Source organism: Stegastes partitus, unplaced genomic scaffold (genome assembly GCF_000690725.1).
Source record: "Stegastes partitus isolate 25-593 unplaced genomic scaffold, Stegastes_partitus-1.0.2 Scaffold371, whole genome shotgun sequence".
In the NCBI taxonomy this organism is placed as follows: domain Eukaryota; kingdom Metazoa; phylum Chordata; class Actinopteri; family Pomacentridae; genus Stegastes; species Stegastes partitus.
Window position 1 is genome coordinate 461,223 of NW_007578102.1, and position 23,690 is coordinate 484,912.

The following is a 23,690-nucleotide window of genomic DNA, read 5'->3' on the forward strand; positions in this document are numbered from 1 at the left end:
TATGTGTTTACATCCAAGGAATTAGGCTCCATTGTTATGTACACAAGTATGTAAAAAGAATTATGTAGAAGCTCTTTAACCCAAATGATATTTTTAATGCAAAAATATAATTATTATTGCTATCCATGAATTTTCAAACTTACTGCTTTGCAAAAAAAAAAAAAAAAGAAATAAACAAAATAGTAAAGCACCTTATTATTTCTTGATGAAGATTTCAAATTATAGTTATTTACTTGTATTCCTATACAGAAAATAGAGTTTTAGTGGTTGAATGTTATGCTTAGTTAAAAAAAAAGAGTGAAAATCAACAGTACCATGAACAAGAACATCTACCACAACATCTTAGTGCATCATGGAATCCCTTCTGGACTGAATCTGATTGGTCGTGGGTTTATACCCCAACAAGACAATGAGACCAAGCAAACTTCAAAGCTATACAGAGACTATCTGACCAAGAAAAAGGAATCTGGAGTTCTGGAACTGATGGACTGGCCAAGTCAAAGTCAGGATTAGAATCTTATTGAAAAAAATTGGGATGTAGTACATTCAAAGATTGATCACACAAAAGTTTCATCTAAAGCAAGTCTGTGGGAGTAGCTAGAAACTATCTGGAACTCAGTAACAACAGAGACTGTTGAAAAGTTCATGAAAACATTGGCAGCAAGAATGCAGCTGTTATCAAGGCCGAAGGAGGCCATACAAGATATTAAGCTTTTGATTATTATGTGTGAAAAATTAATGTTTAGTTGTGTCAGTGTGTTACTTACCAAATAAATAACAAATTTAGGTTTAAACAAGTTTTTGAAATATTTCTAAAATGTTTACTTTATCTTGTTTTTATAACAAGTGGTCTAATAAATTTGTTATTTGTTTGCATGAACACTTGGCGTATATGTGTATATATATCTATATCTATCTATCTATATAAATATATATATATGTATATATGTATGTGTGTGTGTGTGTGTGTATATATACGTCGATTTTTGATCCTTCGATGTCGTCTCTTCCTATCATTGTGAAGCAGAATTCACCAAGCGTTGGATTGTTCACCCACTAATGGGGAACGTGAGCTGGGATTAGACCGTTGTGAGACAGGTTAGTTTTACCCTACTGATGATGTGTTGTTGCAATAGTAATCCTGTAGTAATATATATATATACATAATAGGACTGGGACTTTAACACGCTAATTTTGATTAATTAATCAAAAAAACGACAACGCATTTAATCACACCTTTCTCAGTTCCCTAATTTCTGGCACACTGGTAACACTTGTGCACACACTACAGCTGGTAGGTGGCGCTAATGCACCAAAAGTTTGTTTTCCAGCTGTGATGCTCAGGATGCACTGAGTGACGTCAGCGCACAAGAAAGTTTGGTGAACAGTGATGGAAGATGAGACTCATTGCTTGGCTTGTTGGGCGATAGCAGCTTGGATCAGAGCATGGTTGTGTGCAAATTGTGCAACAAAGAATTTTAAGACAAAAAGGTTAAAATGGTGAATATAATCACTATAACTGCACCTTGAGTTTTTACTAATTTGTGAATGTAGTAGACAGATGGAAAATGCACATTTTGGTTGTTTGAGTTCAGTTATATGTCTAATTATTGATTCAGTCCTCAACCAACATTTATTTGGATTGAAAAACTTTGCTTATTGTGTCAAATGTTGCTATTGGATAGAAATTTGATGAGTCACAATTAATTGATTACAAGCCTCTAATAACTAGATAAATGTTTTTAATTGCATACCACCACTAATATGTACATGCTGAAGTGAACAAATAGAGTGGTAATGGCAATTAAGTCCTAACAGGCTGTAGCTTCGTTTTTATTAATCCCCATCTGGGGGACAAGGCCTTTACCAGGACCCACCTCAGCCTCAGCCCCTGCCCAGCCCCCTCTCCCTCTCCCTTTCCCTCTCTCCTGTCATTTCAGTCTTGCAGTGTGCCTGATTGGAGACAGCTGCTGGGATCGACTCACCTGCTCTCAATCACCTTGTGCCATAAAAGCCCAGTTTATTCCTCCAGATCATAGACATTGAAACTTTTTCTGTCTCCTGCCTGCCTTCTCCAAGCTGCTGCCTCCTGATCCCTCTGCTTCAGCGGCTCCACTCGGCCTCCTGATCCTCCTCACAGCCTACCTTCACTGCTGCCGGCCCACTTCGGCATCTCCCCAGCCTTCTGTTTTTCCAAGGTTTTTGTAGTGTCGCCTTCTTTTGCTGTTTTGAACTGGATCGGTTTACCCCTCAATTCAGTTTTCTTCAATCTGCATTAGTTTCAGTTTAATTCTGCTGACAGAAGCAGAGTGTATGAAGAGACATACCCGTTTCTTAGCTATGCAATGAACTGTGAATTTGATGTGTTTGCGCTACGCTGCTACGGCACAAATCACGACGTAGTTAATAGCTTGAGCAGTGTCCATAATGTTACTTTGCCGAGGTGCTCCCTGCAGAGTTGACTGTATAGTGGTCCCTGTATAGTGAATAGGGAGTAAGTGGATGATTTCGGACCCAACCAATGTTGTGTATTTGGTTCCGTCAGATAAACCATTCTTTTTTTTTTTAAGTTATTTTTTTGGCCTTTGTGCCTTTATTGGATAGTGTTAGTGAGAGAGAGAGAGAGGAAAGTAGGGCAGAAGAATGTGGGGAGGACGTGTTGGAAAGGGTCATGAGCGGGATTCAAACTCATGACCTCCACATTGGGACTGTAGCCCTGCACATGGAAGGCCAGCTCTGCCAGGTGAGCTGTAGCGGCGCCCCCAGATAAACCATTCTTGAAGAAAAACAAGCCAGAACAACATTTAGTTCTTATGTGGTCTGCTTAAAAATGTTTCCCCAAGTTCTTGTGATTTTATGTATTTATTTTTTGTGAAATGTCCTCCTTCTGATCAGTGTTCTGGCTGTCCATGTGAAAATAATTCCATAAATAGAAATGCGGCTTCAAAGTGTATCACATTTGGGGGCGTGGCTGACTTGACTGACATGTCTAGTCAGTTGTGATCATGTGGAGGTAGAGCAGTATAAGTGAGTGAGCAGAGTGTGAGTCAGTGCTGCCCCTCGCTCCTCTCCAGCTTCAAATATTGCCACTTCTAGCTTTAAAAAAGTCAAATGCTCCATGTGCGATATGTATGGCTCATGATTCTAAATTAGCCAAAGGTGTGACTGTGAAAAGTCTGTCTCTCTCTGTGCTAGCCTTGTGATGAACGGGCATTCTGCCTCTTGCCCAACGCCATCTGGGATTTTTTCTCTTGTCTATTATTGTCTATACTTCATAAGGTTGTTCAGGAAAAACCTCTGAGAAGCCTATGAGCATAGCAAGATAACCTCTGCTTTAAAATGATGCTGCATGCCACCATTGTTTTTACCTGATCTATGTCTTGTCACACTTTTATCAAGGAGGCTTATGGGGAGTTCATGGTTTAGTTTTTGTCCTGATATGCAGTGTGAACTGTGGGACTTCATAAACACAAATACACATCTTTCCAGACTCTGTCCAATGAACTCAGTTTGTCACAAAAGAATTCTAAACAGTATTTTAGATCTCTAACTAAAAGAGACAGAATGCCGATGCAATTTAGGGTTAGGGTTAGACAAAGGTAAGTATTAAGTATTAATGTAAGTATTAAGACAAAGGTCTTAATACTTACATTAAAGGTTTTAGATAGTTTTTTTTTTTTTTTTAAATTAGCAAAAATGTCCCTTTTTCATACTGGCCCACCTAGTGTATGTTGATTGCCTAAAATCCCAATTTTATCCATTTCAAAATGAATTCTTCAACACAGTAAAGTACACAAAAAGTAAATTATGCTTTTTGAAGCGACTGTATATACATACAGATATGACACATTATTACACTTTAAATTACATGTACATATTAATTCCACTAGATTAGAAATTTGTTGCAGTACAATGTGTACAGAATGCAATCTGTAGGATAATAAAAAGCAAAAGGGTTCATCACTTCATTATGTTTAGAATACTTTTGATAACCTTTAGGGTTTCCCAATGAGAATACTTACAGGCAGGCCTGTATTTTTCTAATGTGGTATTGTGACCTTCCAAATCCCTCCAACAAAGAAAAGTGCCACTCCAACCACAGCTACTACAACCACTGTTACCAAAACAACAATAACTGGTCTGTACTGCGTGTTCTATGGTGTTGAATAGCTGCCTGCTTCTCTCCATGTACAAGGAGAGGCAGAGGAGGAGAACATGTGCTTTCAGTTTAGAGAGCCTTTAAAGTGGAAGCCAGTTGGAGCAGAGAAGCAAGGCACTGAAAAAGTAGAGGAGGAATGATAGGGTTGGCTTGGCTTTAGGTGTGTGAAGACAGAGCTCTGGGATGTCTAATCTCTGTTTTCAGAGTGCAAAAAATAGTCTGTTCGTGTTCTGTTTTGAAAGCGTTATGACTTTAGTTTAGTTACTGATGCGGAGTTCAGCATAAAATACAGACCACATAATTTATTGTCATTATTTTGGATGTCCTGCTGTTGTACTTTGTATTCCTGGAAAATGGCACGTAAAATCTGTTGTTATGTACTGCAGGTGTGCAGTCAAGCAATCTTTTTTGGGCCAGTGTGAATGGATGAGAAGTTGACTCTTTCTTCTCTCTTCTGCAATAGGGAATCATATACGCAGTTTGTACAAATTGTGAATATAGCCTGCATCGCCAAAAGAATTTGTAATGTGAAAAATTTGCTCATTAATGACCTGCAATGTGCTGCACAGCCTTCACTACACTAGTTTCATGATGAAACAGGAAAAGGATTGGGATGAACATAAACTCTTGACAAAACGTTGGAAGACCACTATTGTCTAAAACATAACACACACACACACACATATATATATATATATATATATATATACATATGTAAGGGCTGGTAACATGAACATTCCTTTTTGTACTATACCAAGTGTTATTAGAATGCATTTTTTTTGCATTTGATGTTTCACTGCAACACACACAAATAAGACCTACCTTTCACATTTACCCTAAAATAACCATTTTGCACATTACTTTAAGATCCTAACATGACAGATGAAAAGCATAAGATGTGAGACGTGCCTGAAGTGGTGTGTGATTTATACGCAATCTCATGATATCATGTTAAAAATTTGATTTGTTACTGAAGTACCAAGAGCTGTGGTAGGAATAGTTCAACATTATGAGAAATACATTGTTTTACTTTCATTGTGAAAGCAACAAGGGAAGATTAATACTTTGGGTATTTATTTATTTTTTAAACTTAATTTGTAGTTGTACATTAGAGAGATAGCTGGAAATAAGATGACAGAGATACAGGGAATGCTATGCAACAACGGTCTGTCACATGGGTGTTTCACAGACATGAAGTTGATATTGATCCTCTTGAGTGGCTTAGAGAAAAACTGAATAGTATTTAACTATCTGATTTATGATTCATCCACCTTGTGCTGAGAGAAAAGTGTCGGCATAATTACAATGGTACAATTGTTTGCCATGTGATGCCAGCTAACATGTAGAAAACAAGACCACTTTTCAGTATCCACAGGTGATTCAAATAAACACAGGCATGATAATGTTCAAAAAAAGCCTTCATCTGTTCTCGGGCATTAGCCAAGAAGCTGATACTATACTGTTTTCCGAGTGTTCTAGCATCTGATCTCATCAAAACAAAATGTGTCTCAAAAAAAATTCAACACAGTATGTGCAGGGAGAGCAGTTGTTTCCACTGAGTTGCAGCAATTCTTTGGCTGCAGATATGCAGAGCTAGAAACTGTATCATTTCAGCATTTTCTCTCCCTCTGTAAATGCTACGTCAATGAATGTCTTTTATTTATTTTTGACTGATTTTATGGTAGTAACAAAGTCAAAATTTGATTCGTAAATCACTGACTCTTTTCAGCGTTTTTAAGCCTGAAATCTGCGGATGAAGCTGTGGAAACAGCTAAATCCAATCATACAGCAAGATGTTCTCTTCATACACTCTGCTTCTGTGAGCAATACTTGTTAAGTTTCAATACACAACAGGTTTCTTTATACAGTTTGCAAGTTAGTAGAAAATATTACTTTCCTTTGATTTAAATATATTCTGATTCTTTTGGATGTTGTTGCTCACTGACAGAGCTCCTTTAATAGAGGCAGCAAAAGCTAAACTAAAATAATGAAACTGACTCAGGACACACAATATAATGAAGCCTATATTGTTGCTGACAGTGAACCTGCTCCAGAGGTTTACTTTGTCCAATGTATTTAAATTATTATTATTTTAAAATGTCACGCAGGAAATAGCTGATTAACGTTAAACAATGTAAAACTTTGTATTTCATTTATAAAAGTAACTCTATATGTTTTTGAGAGCCGTAGTCAGCATGTGGCTGAATCACACCCCTCAGAGAGCACAAACTTAGAGGAAGTATCGGAAAATGCACACACATAAATGACAACCCTGGAAAGTGTGGAGAAAGTGTTGACTAAGTAAAATTTTAACTACTCGTTATAATGACAATCATGTTGGGTTTCCTGCTTTTTTAGATACACAGTTGCAACCGTCTCCTAAAATGGCCAACACTGTTCACTATTTTCTGCAGGGGTCCAGTGACAGTCAGCAATGCACTCATTCTAATCTGCAGAACAGAGAAAAGCTGAACAGGCCTCTCTCCGCGCTGTCTGGCAATGCTACAGATGGACCAACTGGACCAAAAGGAAGGCAGTGTCCTCCCTCTGGGAGGAAAACAGAGGTATAGTAGACAACCTTCATAAAGAGATAGGCCTGCAGCAGAACTGGATGCATACGAGGTGTGTCATAAAACTTCCAGGACTGGTGTCACAGAAGACATACTTCAAATCCAAACTACAAGTTTTCCCCTTAGAAGTAATCCCCCTGGAGTCTGACGCACTTTCCCAGCCTTCTCTGCCACGCCGCCATGCACTCCTGGAAGGATTCTTCTGGGATCCTTTGCGGCTCCGTTGCCACAGCTATCTTGATGTCGTCCATGTCTTCAAAACGGGTCTCCTTGATGACTCCCTTGAGCTTGGGGAAGAGGAAACAATCCCACGGAGCCAGGTGGGGTGAGTAGGAAGGTTGCTCCAGCACGGCGATGTTCATCTAAGTCATGATCTATCAGATGCTCAGGACATTGTGAGCAGGCATGTTGTCATGGTGAAGCAGCCACGACTTGTCCTGCCACAACTCTCACCTCTTCTCGTGCACTGAACGAAACAAACACCACAGGATCTCTTTTTAGACGTGCTGGTTGATCATCTGAAGGGGAAAACTTGTAGTTTGTAGTTTGGGTTTGAAATATATCTTTTGTGACACCAGTTCTGGAACTTTTCTGACACACATTGTAAGAGCGTACTCGACCCAAGGCACATGGGTACTCCTGAGAACAGACTCAATCTTACTGTTGGTCTGAAGATGGAAACCAGAACACTTTCCTATGGTGGGCCTCAGTGCCTGACAGAACACCCTCCACACCCAACAAATGAACTGAAAACCTTGAAAAGAGACCATATCTAAAGGTATACAATGAAGTCTAAACACCAGTTGGAATAGGAAGTCAGCCACATTTCAGACAGATGCAACCCTGGGCCGTGCCACAAAATGAACAATGTTGGAAAAATAGCTCAGCTATAATCAAGATGGCAGTATCACACTGAGAGCGAGGAAGCCCCGTGATTAAATTAAATGTGATATGGAACCAGTGCTGACCAGGCACAGGCAGGGTGAGAAGACCCAAAGGAGGCCAATGCCCCTGGAGCAGGGAGAACTGGCAGTAATGTATGCATAAACTGGGCCACCAGAAGTGTCATTTTAGGACAACCAGGCAAATAAGCCGTCTCAAAGGCTTAACATCAACTCCTGGAGACATAAAGAACAAGCTTCACAGTCAGGGTTGTCTATGATGTCTTGCCATCTCCCAAAAATCACAGCTTATAGTACAAAGAGGACCCCATCTACCTGTGCTGTCTTCCTCCAGCAACAGTGAACCACATCTTGTTGGCCTGCAAACCACTGGAGGTGTCGTGGGCCTATTACTAAAACACTGAAGAAAGAGGGTGCCCACTTAATAACCCATATGATGCCACCATGCACTCTTACAAAGTCTGGGCAGTACATGTCAGGAGTGCAATTAAGAGATATTAACAGTTAGTCCTACATAACAGACCAAATGTTAACAGGATATGCAATCTGATCAAAAGGGGAAAGATTCTGTTGAAATAAAAGATAGATACAATTCAAATAGGCTAGCTTTTTTCCTATCATTGTGACACTGAGCATACAAGAGCAAACAAATGGGTTTGAAACATCTTTATTGTACAAATAATAATAATAATAATAATAATTATTATTATTATTATTATTATTGTTATTTTTATTGGGGTTTTTATTTGTTGTGGAAAAACTTAAATGTATGTCTAAATCCTGGACCTTTCTCTTGTATAGCACTGATAGAAAGGTATTAGTAAGAACATACAGGCCTGCATTAAGGGAATGGCTATTACAGAAATGTATCCATCCAGCCAGGAATACATACATACATACTTTGACCTACCATGTGAAGTGCTATGAGATGACGTTATGAATTGGTGCTATATAAATAACAGTGAACAAAGTGAATTGAAATATTGAAATGTTGCTGTATCTCAATCATAAATCAATATTTGTGCTTTGTCAATGAATTCAAATATTTTATATAATCCACAAACCAAAGAAAAGTTAGAGAATAAAACACACATTAATCTGAACAACAATGGTGAGCTGATGCCATGTATTTGGAGGAAAAATAATTCATGATAAGAAACACATAAAGCGCAGGCTTCAGAACATGGAGGAGACACTAAACCAGTTACAGAGACACCGCGCTGACAGTTTAAATAAATAGGCTAAATCAAACATGACAATAAGGGATGAACTAGATTAAACAGATATCATACACTAGAAAGTCCTGGGTTTTAATCTGGGCCTGGGATCTTTCTGTGTGGAGTTTGCATGTTCTCCCTGTGCAGCGTGGGTTCTCTCTGGGTTCTCCAGCTTCCTCCCACAAGGTCCAAAGACATGTTGAGGTTAATGGGTGATTCTAAATTGTCCGTTGGTGAGAATGTGAGTGTGCTTGGTTGTCTGTCTCTAAGTGTAGCCCTGTGATAGACTGGTGACCTGTCCAGGGTGTCCCTTGCCTTCACCCTAAGTCAGCTGGGATAGGCTGCAGCCCCCCTGTGACCCTACAGAGGATAAAGCGGTGTATAGATAATGGATGGATTTATCTCAGGAGAAACAATATGAGGCTATTATGCCTCACTGCTACCTTTCTTCTGATCTATAGATCCCTTAAGCCAATGGCTTCAACAACATACTGATGCCATGAGGTTAATATAACATCGTAACAAAAATTGACTTTATTTGAGAATGGCATAGTGATATAACAAGCACAAACTACACACTCACTCCCAACACTGATGAGTGTACAAGAACATTATGGGACAGTCTCAGGTTTTGAAAATCTGAAGTAACCATAACCCATCCATTTCAGAAGTAAACATACATGTGAATGTTGCAGATACAGTTGGGTGCCTGGTTGTCAGCTTGTCTAAAGTTCTCTAAACTATTTAATGCAAAAATAAAAAATAAGAGGTATGGATAAAATTTGTATTTTGAGTTCTAGCGTACAATTTATGTATATGAATATTCTTCTATAGATGCTGTATCTTTTTCAGACTGTCTCAGTGGAGATACCAAGATACCAAGCAAACAGTTGGTGGAACTGGATGGGTTAATATCCAACTACATATGGCAACAGAAAAAACAGATTCGGGTATAAAAGTTTACAATGAAGAAAATATTGTGGTGTCATGGGATTCCCCTGTTTACAAGAATACTACTGTATCGCACAGTAAAGGCCATTAATTTGCTTCCCTGATCCAGCATACTCCACAATGTGGAAAGAAATTGAAAGAGAAATGATAGAGGCGGTATGAATACCAGCAATGTTAGGCAAATACAGGATTTCAAAATAAGATGGATCAGTTTATTATGGGAACCTGGCAAGAGACAGTATAATTTTATGTATTCATCTACATTGTCACAGTGGTATAATGTATTCCAAATAAATTTGGTGATAGATTTGAAAATGAATCACAAAAAGGCTTTATACTGATTGTTACACATGTGTCCACAAGGAGGCATTCCAGAGCTTTAAATCGTTACAAACAAAGATCTGAAAAGACGGGATTTCTATTGATACTTTCAAATTAGATATTAAATAAATTAGAACCTGGGTGTAGATTTTGAAACAGGAGAGACAGGAATCATAAAAATATTCTTGTCAATATCCAAACATACAACATGTATTAAGATTATGTCCAATATGTATAATGCACTCTCCAATTCAGTTCTGATGGAGTGAATGAGAGAAAGGGCGATTTCCCCACAAAATGTGTCATGCAGTTCAACTAGTTCAACAACATAGCAGAAATTCTGTTTGAAAAATGTTTACCAGCTCACTCTATGTTGTTGTTTTGTTTACATTTTCACTTTGTGCAACAGGAAATGTGAAAGCATTTTTGTTTTGCACTGTCAAATTCATATTGCGTGATTTGCACTGTTTTCACTGCACATTTGTTTTCTATATACAAATCCGATTTGAAACCAAAGTCTTAATATGTGCCTTATGCACATTCTTCTGTTCTCTTTTGTGTTTACTTATATTTTTAGCTTATTATTTGGTCAGATTGTATATTTTTTAGCCTATTATATGTTTAGATCGTATATTTTTTAGCCTATTTTACGTTTACATTGTATATTTTGCAACTTATTATATGTTTATCTTAAAAAAAATTTATTTTGTATATTTTTCAACTTTGTCTTTTCTTAAATGAGGGTTCCACAGAAACGCAATTTCAGTTCTCTGTGTGTGTTCATGTGTAGCAGAACTGACAATAAAGTAACTTTGACTTTTAAGTATGCACAATGCTCTGTAGATCAACTTGGAGTAATACTGATGCTGTATTTAGTGACGAACATGAAATGAAGGTTATTCATAAGATTACAAACCTTCATACACTCTAAAAAAAAAAGACTTTTATAGTTAAACTAATTCCGTTATTTTAGTACAACCAACATGATTTGCTTTTTAACCTCAAGCTGAACCAACTTAATTTTACTGAAAAGGTTTTGATGATATTAAATGATCAAATTGTCAAATTTAAGCTAGTCTACCTTAACATTGGACTTCCATTCTACTCAGAAATGTCCATGCAAATTGTCACCTCAATTTTATTTTGCTGGAGTAACTTATTTCACTTCAGTCAGAATAACCTACACAAAGCAATTCAAGTTTCCATGACATTTTATTGTAAACAACAAACAGAAAACCATCAAAAGTACAGCTGCTGTAAGTTTAAAATTGTGTAAACTTAGAAAACTGTCAGCATTGCAGCTGCTCTAGTTAAACTTGTATGAACACATCAGTGCAACATCTGCAGCATCTCTATCTCCAGCATGTCCTGTTTGCATTTTTAATACAGCAATTTCTTTTTTAGAGGCAATAACTGGACTGGCTTTCAGACCATCCAGCTCCAGGAAAAGCTTTTGAAATACCTCAAAAGTGTCCCCATTTGCATGGCACAGGCTCTAGGTAAGTCCAGATCTTCCAGGACTTCCATTCGCTCAATCACGATCCTTGCGCTGGCTGGATCAGACGTTGTGGCACCTCTGGTTACGACGATCTTCATCACTTCATTGGAAACATCCTCATCATCCTGGCATACGTAGGTCAGAATCAATGTCAGTGCTTTAAGTTATCATATTTTAAAAAAAACAACAAAACAAAACCAGAGCAACACTGGGTACATTGTGTCTAAAATTCAGTGTGTGATTTACCTCCTCTTTGAAGAGATCCTCCTCCCTTTCTCTGAGATGTGGCATCAAGCCACGAATTGCAACCTCTCTCCTACTTTCCACGGACTCATCCTGTTAATAAGGAAAAAAATGTTAAATTGCTCCTCCATGATGATGTTGTTTTCCTATTTATTGATCTAATTAATCTTTCCAAATGTTTGCATACATTTTACAAATGACCCACAATGCAGCTGGTGTGTCAGCTTCAATTCAGGATGAAGCAAAAACACTTAGTCTCTTGCCTTTACAGTGTTACAACTAATGCTACATAAGTGTGGTCCCAGTCAGCATCATTCGACTGCCACAGCTGCATTCAAAGGCCTACTTTGAAGAAACAAGCTTGCTTCAACCAACTTTTGCTTAATTAGCTTGGCTAGAAGTGTAGGTTTAGTGTTGCATAAAAACACATTCTTGCTGATACTGTTGGTAGCTACTGAGAATAAAGCAAAAAAAAAGTTACTTACCCCTTAATTTGAGTGATATTACATGCACTCCCATCTCTCACATTCCTTTTTGTCGCAGGTTCGATGTGGCAGCAAGACAAATGCTTTGATATGCCCGGACAAATCCGAACAAATCTGGTTTCGAAGGTACACAATGCAAGTTGCGCTAACTTAATTATTTTCTTTAGCTGAGTGAACGGATTTAAAAAAACAGAAGAAGACAATCTGCAGATATCTAAGTCTAGAAAGTTGTCCTTATTTTTACCAACTTCTTAAAATCGATTCAACTTAATTAAAACATGTACATGTAACAAACTTAATTGTTTATGCTCAAAAAACACATGATTTTAAGCTTTACTTACTAACCCCATGAATCATTTTTTAGAGTGATACGGATTGGAGTGGATTGGTGTGGACATGTAAATACAATTGTATGGAACAATTGTTGAAGTAAATCAAACTTGTAGTACGAATATTGTTATTCTAATTAGTTGTCTGGCATAACTGCCCCATAAAGTCTGTCTGTGAAGTTTGTCTAAAAGACATTTGATTTAATTTGATGTCTTAAACTGACTAAACTTGCTCAGTTAACTCACACTTTTAAGAGAGCAGGGGAACTTGTGTTGAGCAAACTCTAAACAGCTGACAGTGTAGTGCATTAATAATAACATCAATGCCCCCATTGCATTAAATAATAATAATAATAATAATAATAATAATAAGAATTTTCTTTCTTTTTTGGGGGGTGAACTACCATCATTATAGAAGGCACAATTACCAGTGGTGTGATGGTTTGTTTGTTATATTTAAACCAATTACACATACATTTTCCGTATTTATTATTTCTGTAAGTAGCTGAAAAGTCGAAGATCTCTGACTTGTGTCATGTACACACTTCAGTTTGGAGGCAGGTAGCGCTGAGAGCACAGGACAGGCTCAGTAAAGCCCACACTGACAACAACACCGGCACGTTTACGCCAAACACTTTGAACACGTGATGCACAAACTGTGACATGAGTGCTCGAGCCGAGCTGTGAAAATGTCGCGGCCTCGTGTCGGATGACGTCACACCACGTCCGCCTGCCCTCCCTCCCTCCGTGCGCGAGCTCGATAGTCCAAAGTATAAAGTAGCGCGAGCGCCTTAACTGGGAAAAAAAGTATAGCCGATACCGAAGGACACACACCGGAGCGCACACACACATATGCAGCCGCTTATCTCGCTGTTCCTGCGGACTACAGGCCCTATGTGTACCTTCACCCACACAGAGCGGACCTCTTCACAACTTCATTAAGGAGTAAATACCCGAAAATGTAGTGGGAATTATGGATTTACAGCGTAGAGGACTTGAAATGGGCGGTCTGCTGCTGCTGCTGCTGCTGCTGTCGGTGGTTGACGGTACGTTGACTTTTTGTTCACAACATGGATCCTTAGGGAACAAGGGCTGTGGAGCCACCGGGGCGATAAACAGGAGCAAAAAAAAATCACAGTAACACAGTAGTTAACATGCTGTGATTCAGCTGTGTATTTGTGCGCTTTATTTTGCTCCAGTGCTGAGATGAACTAACACTAGGTGGGATTCCTTGTCGGAAAGTTCAGGTTTTTTATGTCCCTAGGGTACAACAACACAGTAGTTGCAACTGAAGTCTCTTAACTTTGCATTTGTGTTTCGGACACACCGAGCAGCCCCGTGTCCGCCGCCGTCCTCCTCCACGCTTCGTTCAGCCGCTGTAGTTCACAGTTGATGCGTCGGAGCACAAGTTTTTGGAGTCAGCCTGGCTATTTTGTCGGGCCTCGGCTGCTCCAGCCATTCCTGCTCGGTGTCGGGTGTCAGACAGTCTTTATGATTTAATAGAGGAAAGAAAAACATGTTTATTTCGGAAAGAACACTACGCTGGACAGGGGAAAACATTTCCTTCGGGATCATTATCTTGAAAAGCCTTCATTTTCCACTGCCCGATCTGCGGTCTTAGCATTTAATCGCACGAAACTGCCTAGCAAGAGGTGGAGCTTAGTCCTCATATTGATGCAAGGCATTCTATCGCTCTTACCTCTAGCCAGTGGATGTCTGCGTGCATCTTACAACAAAAGCAGAGAGTACGAGAGTATTTTATCTTCTAATTCCTGAGGTGTAACTTGCCTCGGCAGCCGCTACAACTTCCCATCAGCTCACTCAGTGGTCCATGAACAGATACAGGTATTAACCTCAAATCCAGATCTGGTGATGGAGTCCATCATAGTCATAGAAGGCCATATCTTGGCTGTGCTCTCATTCTCCTTTGGTCATATAACTGTCAGTAGCATTGGAAAACAAGTTATCATAACAGTGCACACCACTGATTTTCACCTTAAAAATTAAGGCGAGCTTGAAATATTAGTTTGAGTTTTGCTGGTCAGTCAGGTATATTTTTATCATCAAGATTTTTCCAAGTCTGCTTCCTGATGATGTCTTCACTGAGACTTTGCTATTTAGGATTTTAAAGGTTGGAGCTCAGATGAGTGTCTTTGTGTCGGTAAAAAAAAACACACACACACACTTTAGGCTTACATGGTAATGATGTTGTGCAGGTTTTGTAGTGTAGCCTTCAAACAAATATTAATATCATATCAATATGGTGTACAAAAATGTTGTAGTTACTCAAGAATGAATGAGGAACAGATCAGGAAGGATCTGATAGTTTATGCATGGTTCATAAGCACTACCCCAATCTACGACTATGTAGTTTGGAATAAACAGGTACTAGGAAACTGACCTGGAGATACTATATTGTGGTTATTTTTTAAATATTTACTAACTTACCCTATCTTTCTTGATGAGCAGATTGCAGTTAACTTTGATCAAAACAATGGGCGGTGCAAAACAACTATTTATTACTGCAGTTGTAGTTTCTCTTTTGAGCTTTTCACTTCTTCAGGATTAGCCACCATTACCCACCGTTTGTGTCAGTTCAAGTAAAGTGAAGTATCGTCCGGAGTGTTTAGTACGTATCTAGTCGTATTCAAAATGATTTCCTTAACAGCAAGTCAGAGACTGCAGGAGTCTCAACGAGAATTTCAGAGCATATTGATATTCACATTCATATCATGTTCTGTAACATCAGAGATGCAGAAGCTTAAAAATACATGTAGCAAACAGTTTGCACTGGTTTAATTGGGATTTAAACTGTCACTTTGAACTATTCCTTACTTTTAAGTGAGGAATCTGTATTTTTTGAATACCAACACATATGTGTTCATAAGTCTATGGAAAACTGCCCTGCGCAAAACTTGGCGCTTAATCAATATTTTTTATGATTATGAACTGTGTATGTAAGGATACCTGATGCTGTAAACCACACAGCAATTCATACTAAAAATGTTTTAATTTTGAATGAAAGCAGTTTATTAGAACTGTAGGTTAAGTACGCTCCACTTAATCACCTGTACGCCGATAAATTGCTTAGACAACTCCTTTAATGTTTTAAAAAACCTGAACAAATATAGTACACAGCATTACCTACATTTGTATACATATGTTCAAAAGTAAGAATTCCAAAGAGTGTAATAGCAGAGTGAACATTGCAATAAAAGATCAACACGATCAAAAGACCCTATAGGAAAGGTTATAAAAAACAATGTGCATGGCTGCTTTTAAAACCTAAACTAGACAAATAAAAGGCTATCAGGTAATGCAGTAGTAGCAAGTGAAGTTTTCAAACTGAATTTTTAAAACAAGAATGCAAGAATTATGGGGAGAAATAAATACTGACACTGTCAACAACCCCTGTGTCATGGCTCAGTGTGTTCAGGACCCAAATGCAGACACCAGCGACAGGTTTTACAGGAAGAAAAAGCAAACATTAATCAAAAAGCTGATACAAAAAAAAAAAAAACTAGAGTCCAGATAAATCAAAAGCACAAAGAGCTGGAAAAAATTACCAAAAATGCAAAAAGGTAACAAAAGCATGTCATAAACTAAAACCAGAAATAAAGAAACATAAAAAGACTCAAAAAACTAAATGTACAAACCAGAGGCAGGTGAACGCAGGGAAGAACTCAGGCAGGTGGACAGGAAGTCTAACATGAGGGAACCAAAGTGACAGGGACATGACTAAACACTCACAAATCACTGCTAAAACTAATCAGGGGAATCAAAAAGGAGGCGAAAGAGGACCAAAGTAAAAACACAAGCGTCAAACAAAAAATTAAGTTTCAATATAAAACAGGTAGTAACTGAAAAGAGACATGACACCGACACAGAACCACAGACACAAACAAAGACACAGGAAACACAGAAAAGAATGAATCACAAACCAAACCAAACCCAGAAACCAAGTTCATGACACCCTGGCAAATATATCACCAGAGTCTGTGGCCACTGTTAAATCAGATCGGGATGAATCAAAAGGGGTGTGTGGTTGTGCAGCTGTGAGAACTGTGAAGATACAACAGCACCTGGACCTGGAGTGACAAGTTTCCTCTTGGATGGAATCTTGAACAGTCTTTCACTTCAGACACAAGTTAAAGCGGCACAGAGAAACTATACCGTAGTAGTTGCAAGAACAGGAAAGTGAACATGCTAGTTTGCCCAGCACTTTAGTGCAGTTTTTCCATTGTCTTCTCAATGTCGTCTGTCATGGCATCCTAAACATGCCTGACAAGGTCTGTCAGAGTCACAAAACACACAGACAAGAAAATAAAAAAAGCTGAGTACAACTACAAAACTTACTAGAAATGCCTTTTATGTATGATTTACATATGTTTAAAAGAAAAATGGCCACTACAGAGAGGCAGCTCTCCCTTTCTCTTTCTTCCTCCTGATACTCTGTCTCAGAGTATTTATTTTAGGATAAGCCTGTAAGATGAGCAGTCTAATAATAAAAAACAAATAAACAGCAATAATTTAAAAAAAAAAAAAAAAAAAATTATGAACACCATTAACAGCATAAAAAAACCTCCAGGAGTGTACTTGTCATTGCATTACTTCTCGGTAGTTCCTTTAGCGTTTTTGCATTTTCTTTTAGAAGTTTTCCATGCCTCTGGATCATCAGTGTATGTCTGCTGCCAAGAGTTGTCTTTTTGGTTGTTAGCTAAAGGAAGACGAACTTCCGGTGTTCCGTCATGGGATGCTTTTACAGATGCTTAACTAAATTGGTTGTATTGTACGATGCACTACTACACCTTCCACCCCTCAGAATGTTGGCTTTATACACATTACAAGCTGATGTCTTGCTTTTCTCTAATTCAAGTCTAAATTATCGCCAAATCAACAACACTTTTCATTAGCCAGCAATTACTTGATGATCATGATCCAGCTCAAGCTCCCCCTGTAAGTTTAACACGTGTTTATAATTCATTAAAACATCAGGCTTTGGAGTCTGGATCAGTACATGGATTTATGATGTCAGTCCAATGTCTGAGGAGTTAATTGTGTCTGAACCTGATAATGATATGAGCTTTGATCGATCCCTACTCTAATAATAAACATTATTGAATTAGTTGCCATGTTTTAGCCTCCGGTGTTTCATTATTATCTTCTGAAGTCTCATATTAGCTTCAAATATGGACATATTGCACATTTTCTTTCTGCAGAATAAACAGGGCAGTTTAAAAAATAAAAAAAATATAAAAAGAACACTTAGTGTGAATAATTGTGGTCAATATTTTTATTGTAGAATGCAGTTAGTTATAGTTCTAAAGATTTCAAGTATGACTAATAATTTGCTGGATGACAGTGTCAGTGGAGTTGTGTTAGTGTCTTCCAGATATATTTTTCAGTCATTTGTCTGAGGGAGATATGCTCCTATTTTACTTCATGGTGTTTTACATGCATGATGACACATCGTTCTTCACCCTCATTTTGGTTGGCAAACAATAAAACTGCCTGATTACTAACTCAGAAAATCACTGTATGTGTTCTTCGCTTTTCTAAACTTCATTCAGTCTACTTCAGACTTGGTGGGTGTATTGCTGGGGCCCTGTGGACGTGCAGTGTGACATTTGGTTAAGTCATTTTGATAATTGGCTCTTGAGAGATATGAACAGAGAAAATTTTAATTGCATTGCACGGCTACTGTAGGGCTGTGGTCACTCAGTGACATAGTAACATCATTGATTACAAGAACGATGAGCAGCACAGCAAACATGGCTGCGCCTGGTTAGAACAAGAAACTCCCTGGAGAACAAGCTGCGGTTTAAGAAGCCCCACCCATAATCAAATCAAATCAAGTTTATTGTAATTTTGCTGAACATACACAGTAGTACAGGCAAGATGAAAGAGCGTCTCTATAGGTTCCAGTAACTTAAAACAATTTAAATTAAGAAGAATTTGCATATCTGGATCAGCAGTTCAGCATTCTGACAGCTTGTGGAATGAAGCTGTTGATCTTTCTGGAGATTCTTCCTTTAATGCTCTGGAAACGATTGCCTGATGGCAGCAGTTCAAACAGTTTATGGAGAAGGTGTGAGGAGTCCCTGACAATGTTCAGTGTCCTGCTCCTGCAGCAGCTCTGGAAAAGTTCTTGGACAGAGGGGAGGGAAACTCTGATGACCCTCTCAGCTCCTCTAACTATCCTCTGCAGGGCTTCTCTGTTTGACATAGCGCAGCTGGAGTACCATGTGGAGATGCAGTATGTCAGAATAGAATAGAATAGAACTTGATTGATCCCTTTGGTGCAAACCTCAGGGAAATTGTTGTAATGCTCTTGAATGCTCTTCATCACACCTCTGTAAAAAGTCCTGAGGATGCTGGCAGGGAGAGAGGCTTGTTTCAGCCTCTTCAGGAAATGGAGTCTCTGCTCGGACCAGTTGATGATCGCTGCAGTGTTCTTATGCCAGCTCAGGTCCTGCGAGAGCTGCACTCCGAGGAACTTGCTGTTCTCCACTCTGATGCTGAGAGGGGCATGCTCAGGATGTGACTTCTGGAAGTCCATGATCATCTCCTTCGTTTTGTCCACGTTGAGCAGCAGCTTGTTCTTGCTGCACCAGCAATCTAGGTGTTTCACTTCATCTCTGTACATTGATCCTTTGTTTTCGCCAATAAGTCCCACAACTGTGGTATCATCAGCAAATTTGATGATCTGGATCCCCTCATGTGTGGCTGCACAGTCGTGTGTTAGCAGTGTAAACAACAGTGGACTGAGTGCACAGCCTTAAGGAGATCCAGTGCTCAGCATGATGGAGTTGGAGATGTTCTTTCCAACTCGGACAGACTGAGGTCTTTCGGTCAGAAAGTCCAGGACCCAATGACATGTGGTGGCATCCAGGTCGAGTAGGAGAAGTGTCTTTATTAGACTCTGGGGGATGATAGTATTAAATGCTGAGCTGAAATCAGGATTGTACAGGATTTTAGCCTAGGGGTCTTTATTTTCCAGGTGGGTGATGACTGAGTGCAAGGTGGTGGATATTGCATCCTCTGTGGAGCGGTTTGACGGTAAGCGAAGTGAAGGGGGTCAAGTGATGCAGGAAGGCCGGCTGTGATGTGTGGTCTGATGAGTCGTTCAAAACACTTCATCACAGTCGGTGTCAGCGCGATGGGGCAATAGTCATTCAGACAGGTCACAACTGATTTCTTTGCCACTGGAACTATGGTGGATGTCATGAAGCATCTGGGGACAATGGCCTGACTGAGGGAGATGTTGAAAATGTCAGTCAGCACATCTGCCAGCTCGTCAGCGCAGACTCTGAGCACACGTCCTGGGATGTTGTCCGGTCCTGTTGCTTTTTGTGGGTTGACCCCGGCTAGGGTCCTCTGTGTGTCTGCTGCGTTGATGGTGAAAGCTGGCCCGACAGACCCTGGGAGGCTGCTGTTTTCAAAACCTCCCAGTCAGTGTCCATAAAACAGTCTTGAAGTGCTGAGGATGGACCCTCTGGCCAGATCCTGGCTTGTTTTTTGATCGGCCTGCTGCGCTTCAGTAGGGGTTTGTAAGCAGGCACCAGCAAAATAGAAAGATGATCAGAGCTGCTGAGGGGGGTTGCTTTGTACGCATCAGGGAAGTTTCAATACACCAAGTCCAGCATGTTCTCTCCTCTGGTTTTAAAGTTCACAAATTGCTTGAACTTGGGGAGCGCAGACTTTAAACTAGTGTGGTTAAAACCCCCTGCAACCACTATAAAGCTGTCTGGGTGTTTAGTTAAAAGTTCACTGAATGTGTAGCCGTCCTTGCACCTCGTTAGCATTAGCGCTTGGAACTATGTAAACAACTGCTACAATCACATTGGTGAATTCCCTCGGCAGGTAGAATGGCCGACATTTCACAATAAGAAACTCTGCCAACAAAGAGCAGTGTTTAGAGGCTTTTACCAGAGCTAGCTGCCTGTCTGTCCACCTGGAACAATGTCATCCTTCCAGCTGTATGGCCGCGTCTGGGATGTTGTCAGGCAGCCATGTTTCTGTGAAAGACAGCACACAGCAGTCCCTCCGCTCTCTGTGGGTTTCTCTCAGCAAACGTAGCTCATCCAGCTTGTTGTCGTGGGAGTGGACATTGGAGAGTAGGATGTAGCATGGATCCCAGCTCTCTTCTCCCTTTTTTGTTTACATTCGCACCGTTTGCACTTCCTTCTCTCTCGGGTAACTGCTGGTGTAGTCTTCGATAGGATTCCGTGTTGGTGTAGTATGTCCAAATCACAACCGATTGTCACAATTTTAGTGCTGTTTATTGTCCTGATGTTCAGCAAAGTCTCTCGGCTGTAAGTTTTGCGGAATGAATGTCCAGGATAGGCAAGACACTCAAAACTTTAACTCTTGTGGTCTCCCGAAGGGGCCGCTGTGTCCATGCACGCCGCCATCACCATGAATGATAATCAGAATCATCTAAAGTGTGGGAGTATTTTGAAAATAGAGCCAAGGATACGGCACTCTGTAAGCACTTCAAACAGTATATGTCTATCATTGCTATGCACAAAGTGAAAGCATCCCAACACTTTGTCCAGACTGCAGCAATAGTTTACTTTTTGTGGCCACCTAAACAAAGGTTCCTAGCCTACCAACACGTGGAACATGTTCTGTTAGTAATAGTCACTTAACGACTGAAGGCCAAGCAATCAGCCTGTTCCTAACAAACTAATTTTAATGCACTGCCAAATTCAGTTGTACCATTATCTGACAACATCAACAAAAAATGCATAAATGAGCACAAGTCTGAAATATTGATTTAATTGTACCTCATGAATGCCATGTGTTTTTGTGTTGCTGGGCTGCTATAATATAAAGAAGAATGAAAAAGATGATGTCTTTGTAACCATAAAAACTGGTTAATGTTTGCATTTTATATGATTGAAAGCCCTTATTCTTACTGACTCTCTGGCTTACATCATCACTATTTGCAAAACACTGTTTACCTGGTTGCTGGTTCGCTTCCCGGTGGGTGCACCGGGATCTTTCTGTGTGGAGTTTGCATGTTCTCCCTGTGCACCGTGGGTTCTCTCTGGGTTCTCCAGCTTCCTCCCACAAGGTCCAAAAACATGTTGAGGTTAATTGGTGGTTCTAAATTGTCCGTAGGTGTGAATGTGAGTGTGCTTGGTTGTCTGTCTCTAAGTGTGGCCCTGTGATAGACTGGTGACCTGTCCAGGGTGTCCCCTGCCTTCACCCTGAGTCAGCTGGGATAGACTCCAGCACCCCCGCGACCCTAGTGAGGATTAAGCGGTGTATAGAAAATGGATGGAGGCTTACCTGATACACAAATACAAAAAGCGCAAAACTCTTGTTCTAAGATTTACAGACTGTTGCAAATCATTTTGGAGAAATGCTTTTTGTTTCTAAAATCCCTGTTTTAGATTAGACAGAGGGCTGATATGGCTTCTGTTCCACCAGACATCATAACTAACTGCAATCTGTCATTAGGCATTTGTTTCTGAAAACACTGAGTTTGGGGGTTCACTTTCCATAGTCACACGTGGTCCCATTTTTGCGGTTGTTGCTGATTCTGATTTTTAAAGAGTACAATTATTTTAAGTTATGAATATTGTTGTGTAAAATATTTTGCTCAGTTTACTTCATTACATTACAATATAATTTATGTCAACTTTGTTGTGAAATAAAAACAAAACGTGCAGTGTTGATAGGAATGCTTGTTTCTATTATTTTGTCCAATGTTGTGTTTCACCCCAGGACAGCCTGTGTAGTATAGCAGGTGCTACCAGTGTGAAAGGCCAGTGGGCTTTTTTATGAGTCTTTTGCCAGTGGTAAAAGTTGTTATTGGCTATCAATAAGTCAGTCATTTATGGTTGTAGCCAATCATGTTCATTCTTCAAAGGTGGTATGCTTGAGAAGTTTTCACTGTACAGATTAAAATGGCTTGACTCAGATGCAGCCAGCACACCTTGTTTTGTGCAGCTGAACACAAGCACCATAATCAGCAGCAGACCTCAATATTTGAGTGATGTAAAAGGTTTCATAGTCCCCCTAGTTCCCACAAACTTTAACTGAGAGGTCCTGAATGTTATACAGCTATTGTTGGAACAACGGGTTCCACAGATAATTTTACTCTACATTTTCTGACATGCATGTATCTCGTCTTCTGCCTTTCTGGTTAATGTATTTTTTATTTGTTAGATTATTAATGGCAATTCATTGATTACCTATTATGCTTTAACATTCTTAACACCTACCTAAACATTGTTGCGGACCATGTGCACCCCTTTATGCCAACAGTAGGCAGTGGCCTCTTTCTTTAAGATAGTTTGAGGAGCATGACAAAGAGTTCAAGGTGTTGACTTGGCATCCAAATTTCCCTGAACTCGACCTGATTGAGCATCTGTGGATGTGCTGGAAATACATGTCCAATTGATGGTGGCCCCATCTTGTAACTTCTGTCCTGTTCTAAGATCTCTTACTAATGTCCTGTTGCTTGATACCACAGGACGCCTTCAAAGGTCTTGCGGAGTTGATGCCTTGAGGAATCTGTTTTGACAGCATGAGGGAGCCATTTGCAATATTAGGCAGGAGATATTAAGGTAGTGGCATATCACTGCATGTAAAAACAAAAAAAAGAGAGAGAGTAGAAAGGAGTTTAGGGTGAAAAGGGACTGAAGGTAACGATAACAGTGCAGAGGAGGAATGTAAGGAACAGATTAAGATCTTTTCCTGTTTGTGTTGTTCTAGTGTGAAAGTGGAGGAGGTTACGTGCTATTTGAATTTAGTACAAGCCTGATGGAGGGGGAAAGAAAGAGGAGAAAAAGGGAGGACAGAGAAGAAAATGACAGGAATGACGGCAAAAGGAGGAGGAGAAGGAGAAAAGAAGGGGAGGGAGAAGTAGGGAGGAGACACACAAGACAAAGGTAGAAGGAAAGAAGGAGAGAGGGAGAGAAATAGGAAAGTAGCAGAGGTGGAAAGAGAGAGGAAGTCTGTGGCAGTCTACCTTGATTTCTCTGGGGTTCCCTCACACACAC

The 23,690-nt window shown here is 39.6% G+C and overlaps 1 protein-coding gene across 2 annotated transcripts in view; it reads left to right on the forward strand.

Annotated features, from left to right (window-relative positions):
* The first annotated feature begins 949 nt into the window (after positions 1–949).
* Positions 950–23,690, forward strand: part of LOC103359434 (low-density lipoprotein receptor-related protein 5) — a 68,649-nt gene continuing 45,908 nt past the window's right edge. Inside the window, exons 1-2 of one of the 2 annotated variants that reach the window (XM_008284770.1) lie at positions 950–962; positions 13,565–13,721. In XM_008284770.1, the coding sequence (XP_008282992.1) occupies positions 13,649–13,721 (73 nt within the window). In that variant the 5' untranslated portion in view covers positions 950–962; positions 13,565–13,648. Of the gene's footprint in view, positions 963–13,481; positions 13,722–23,690 lie in introns of those variants that run through there. The other variant, XM_008284769.1, reaches the window with a different exon arrangement.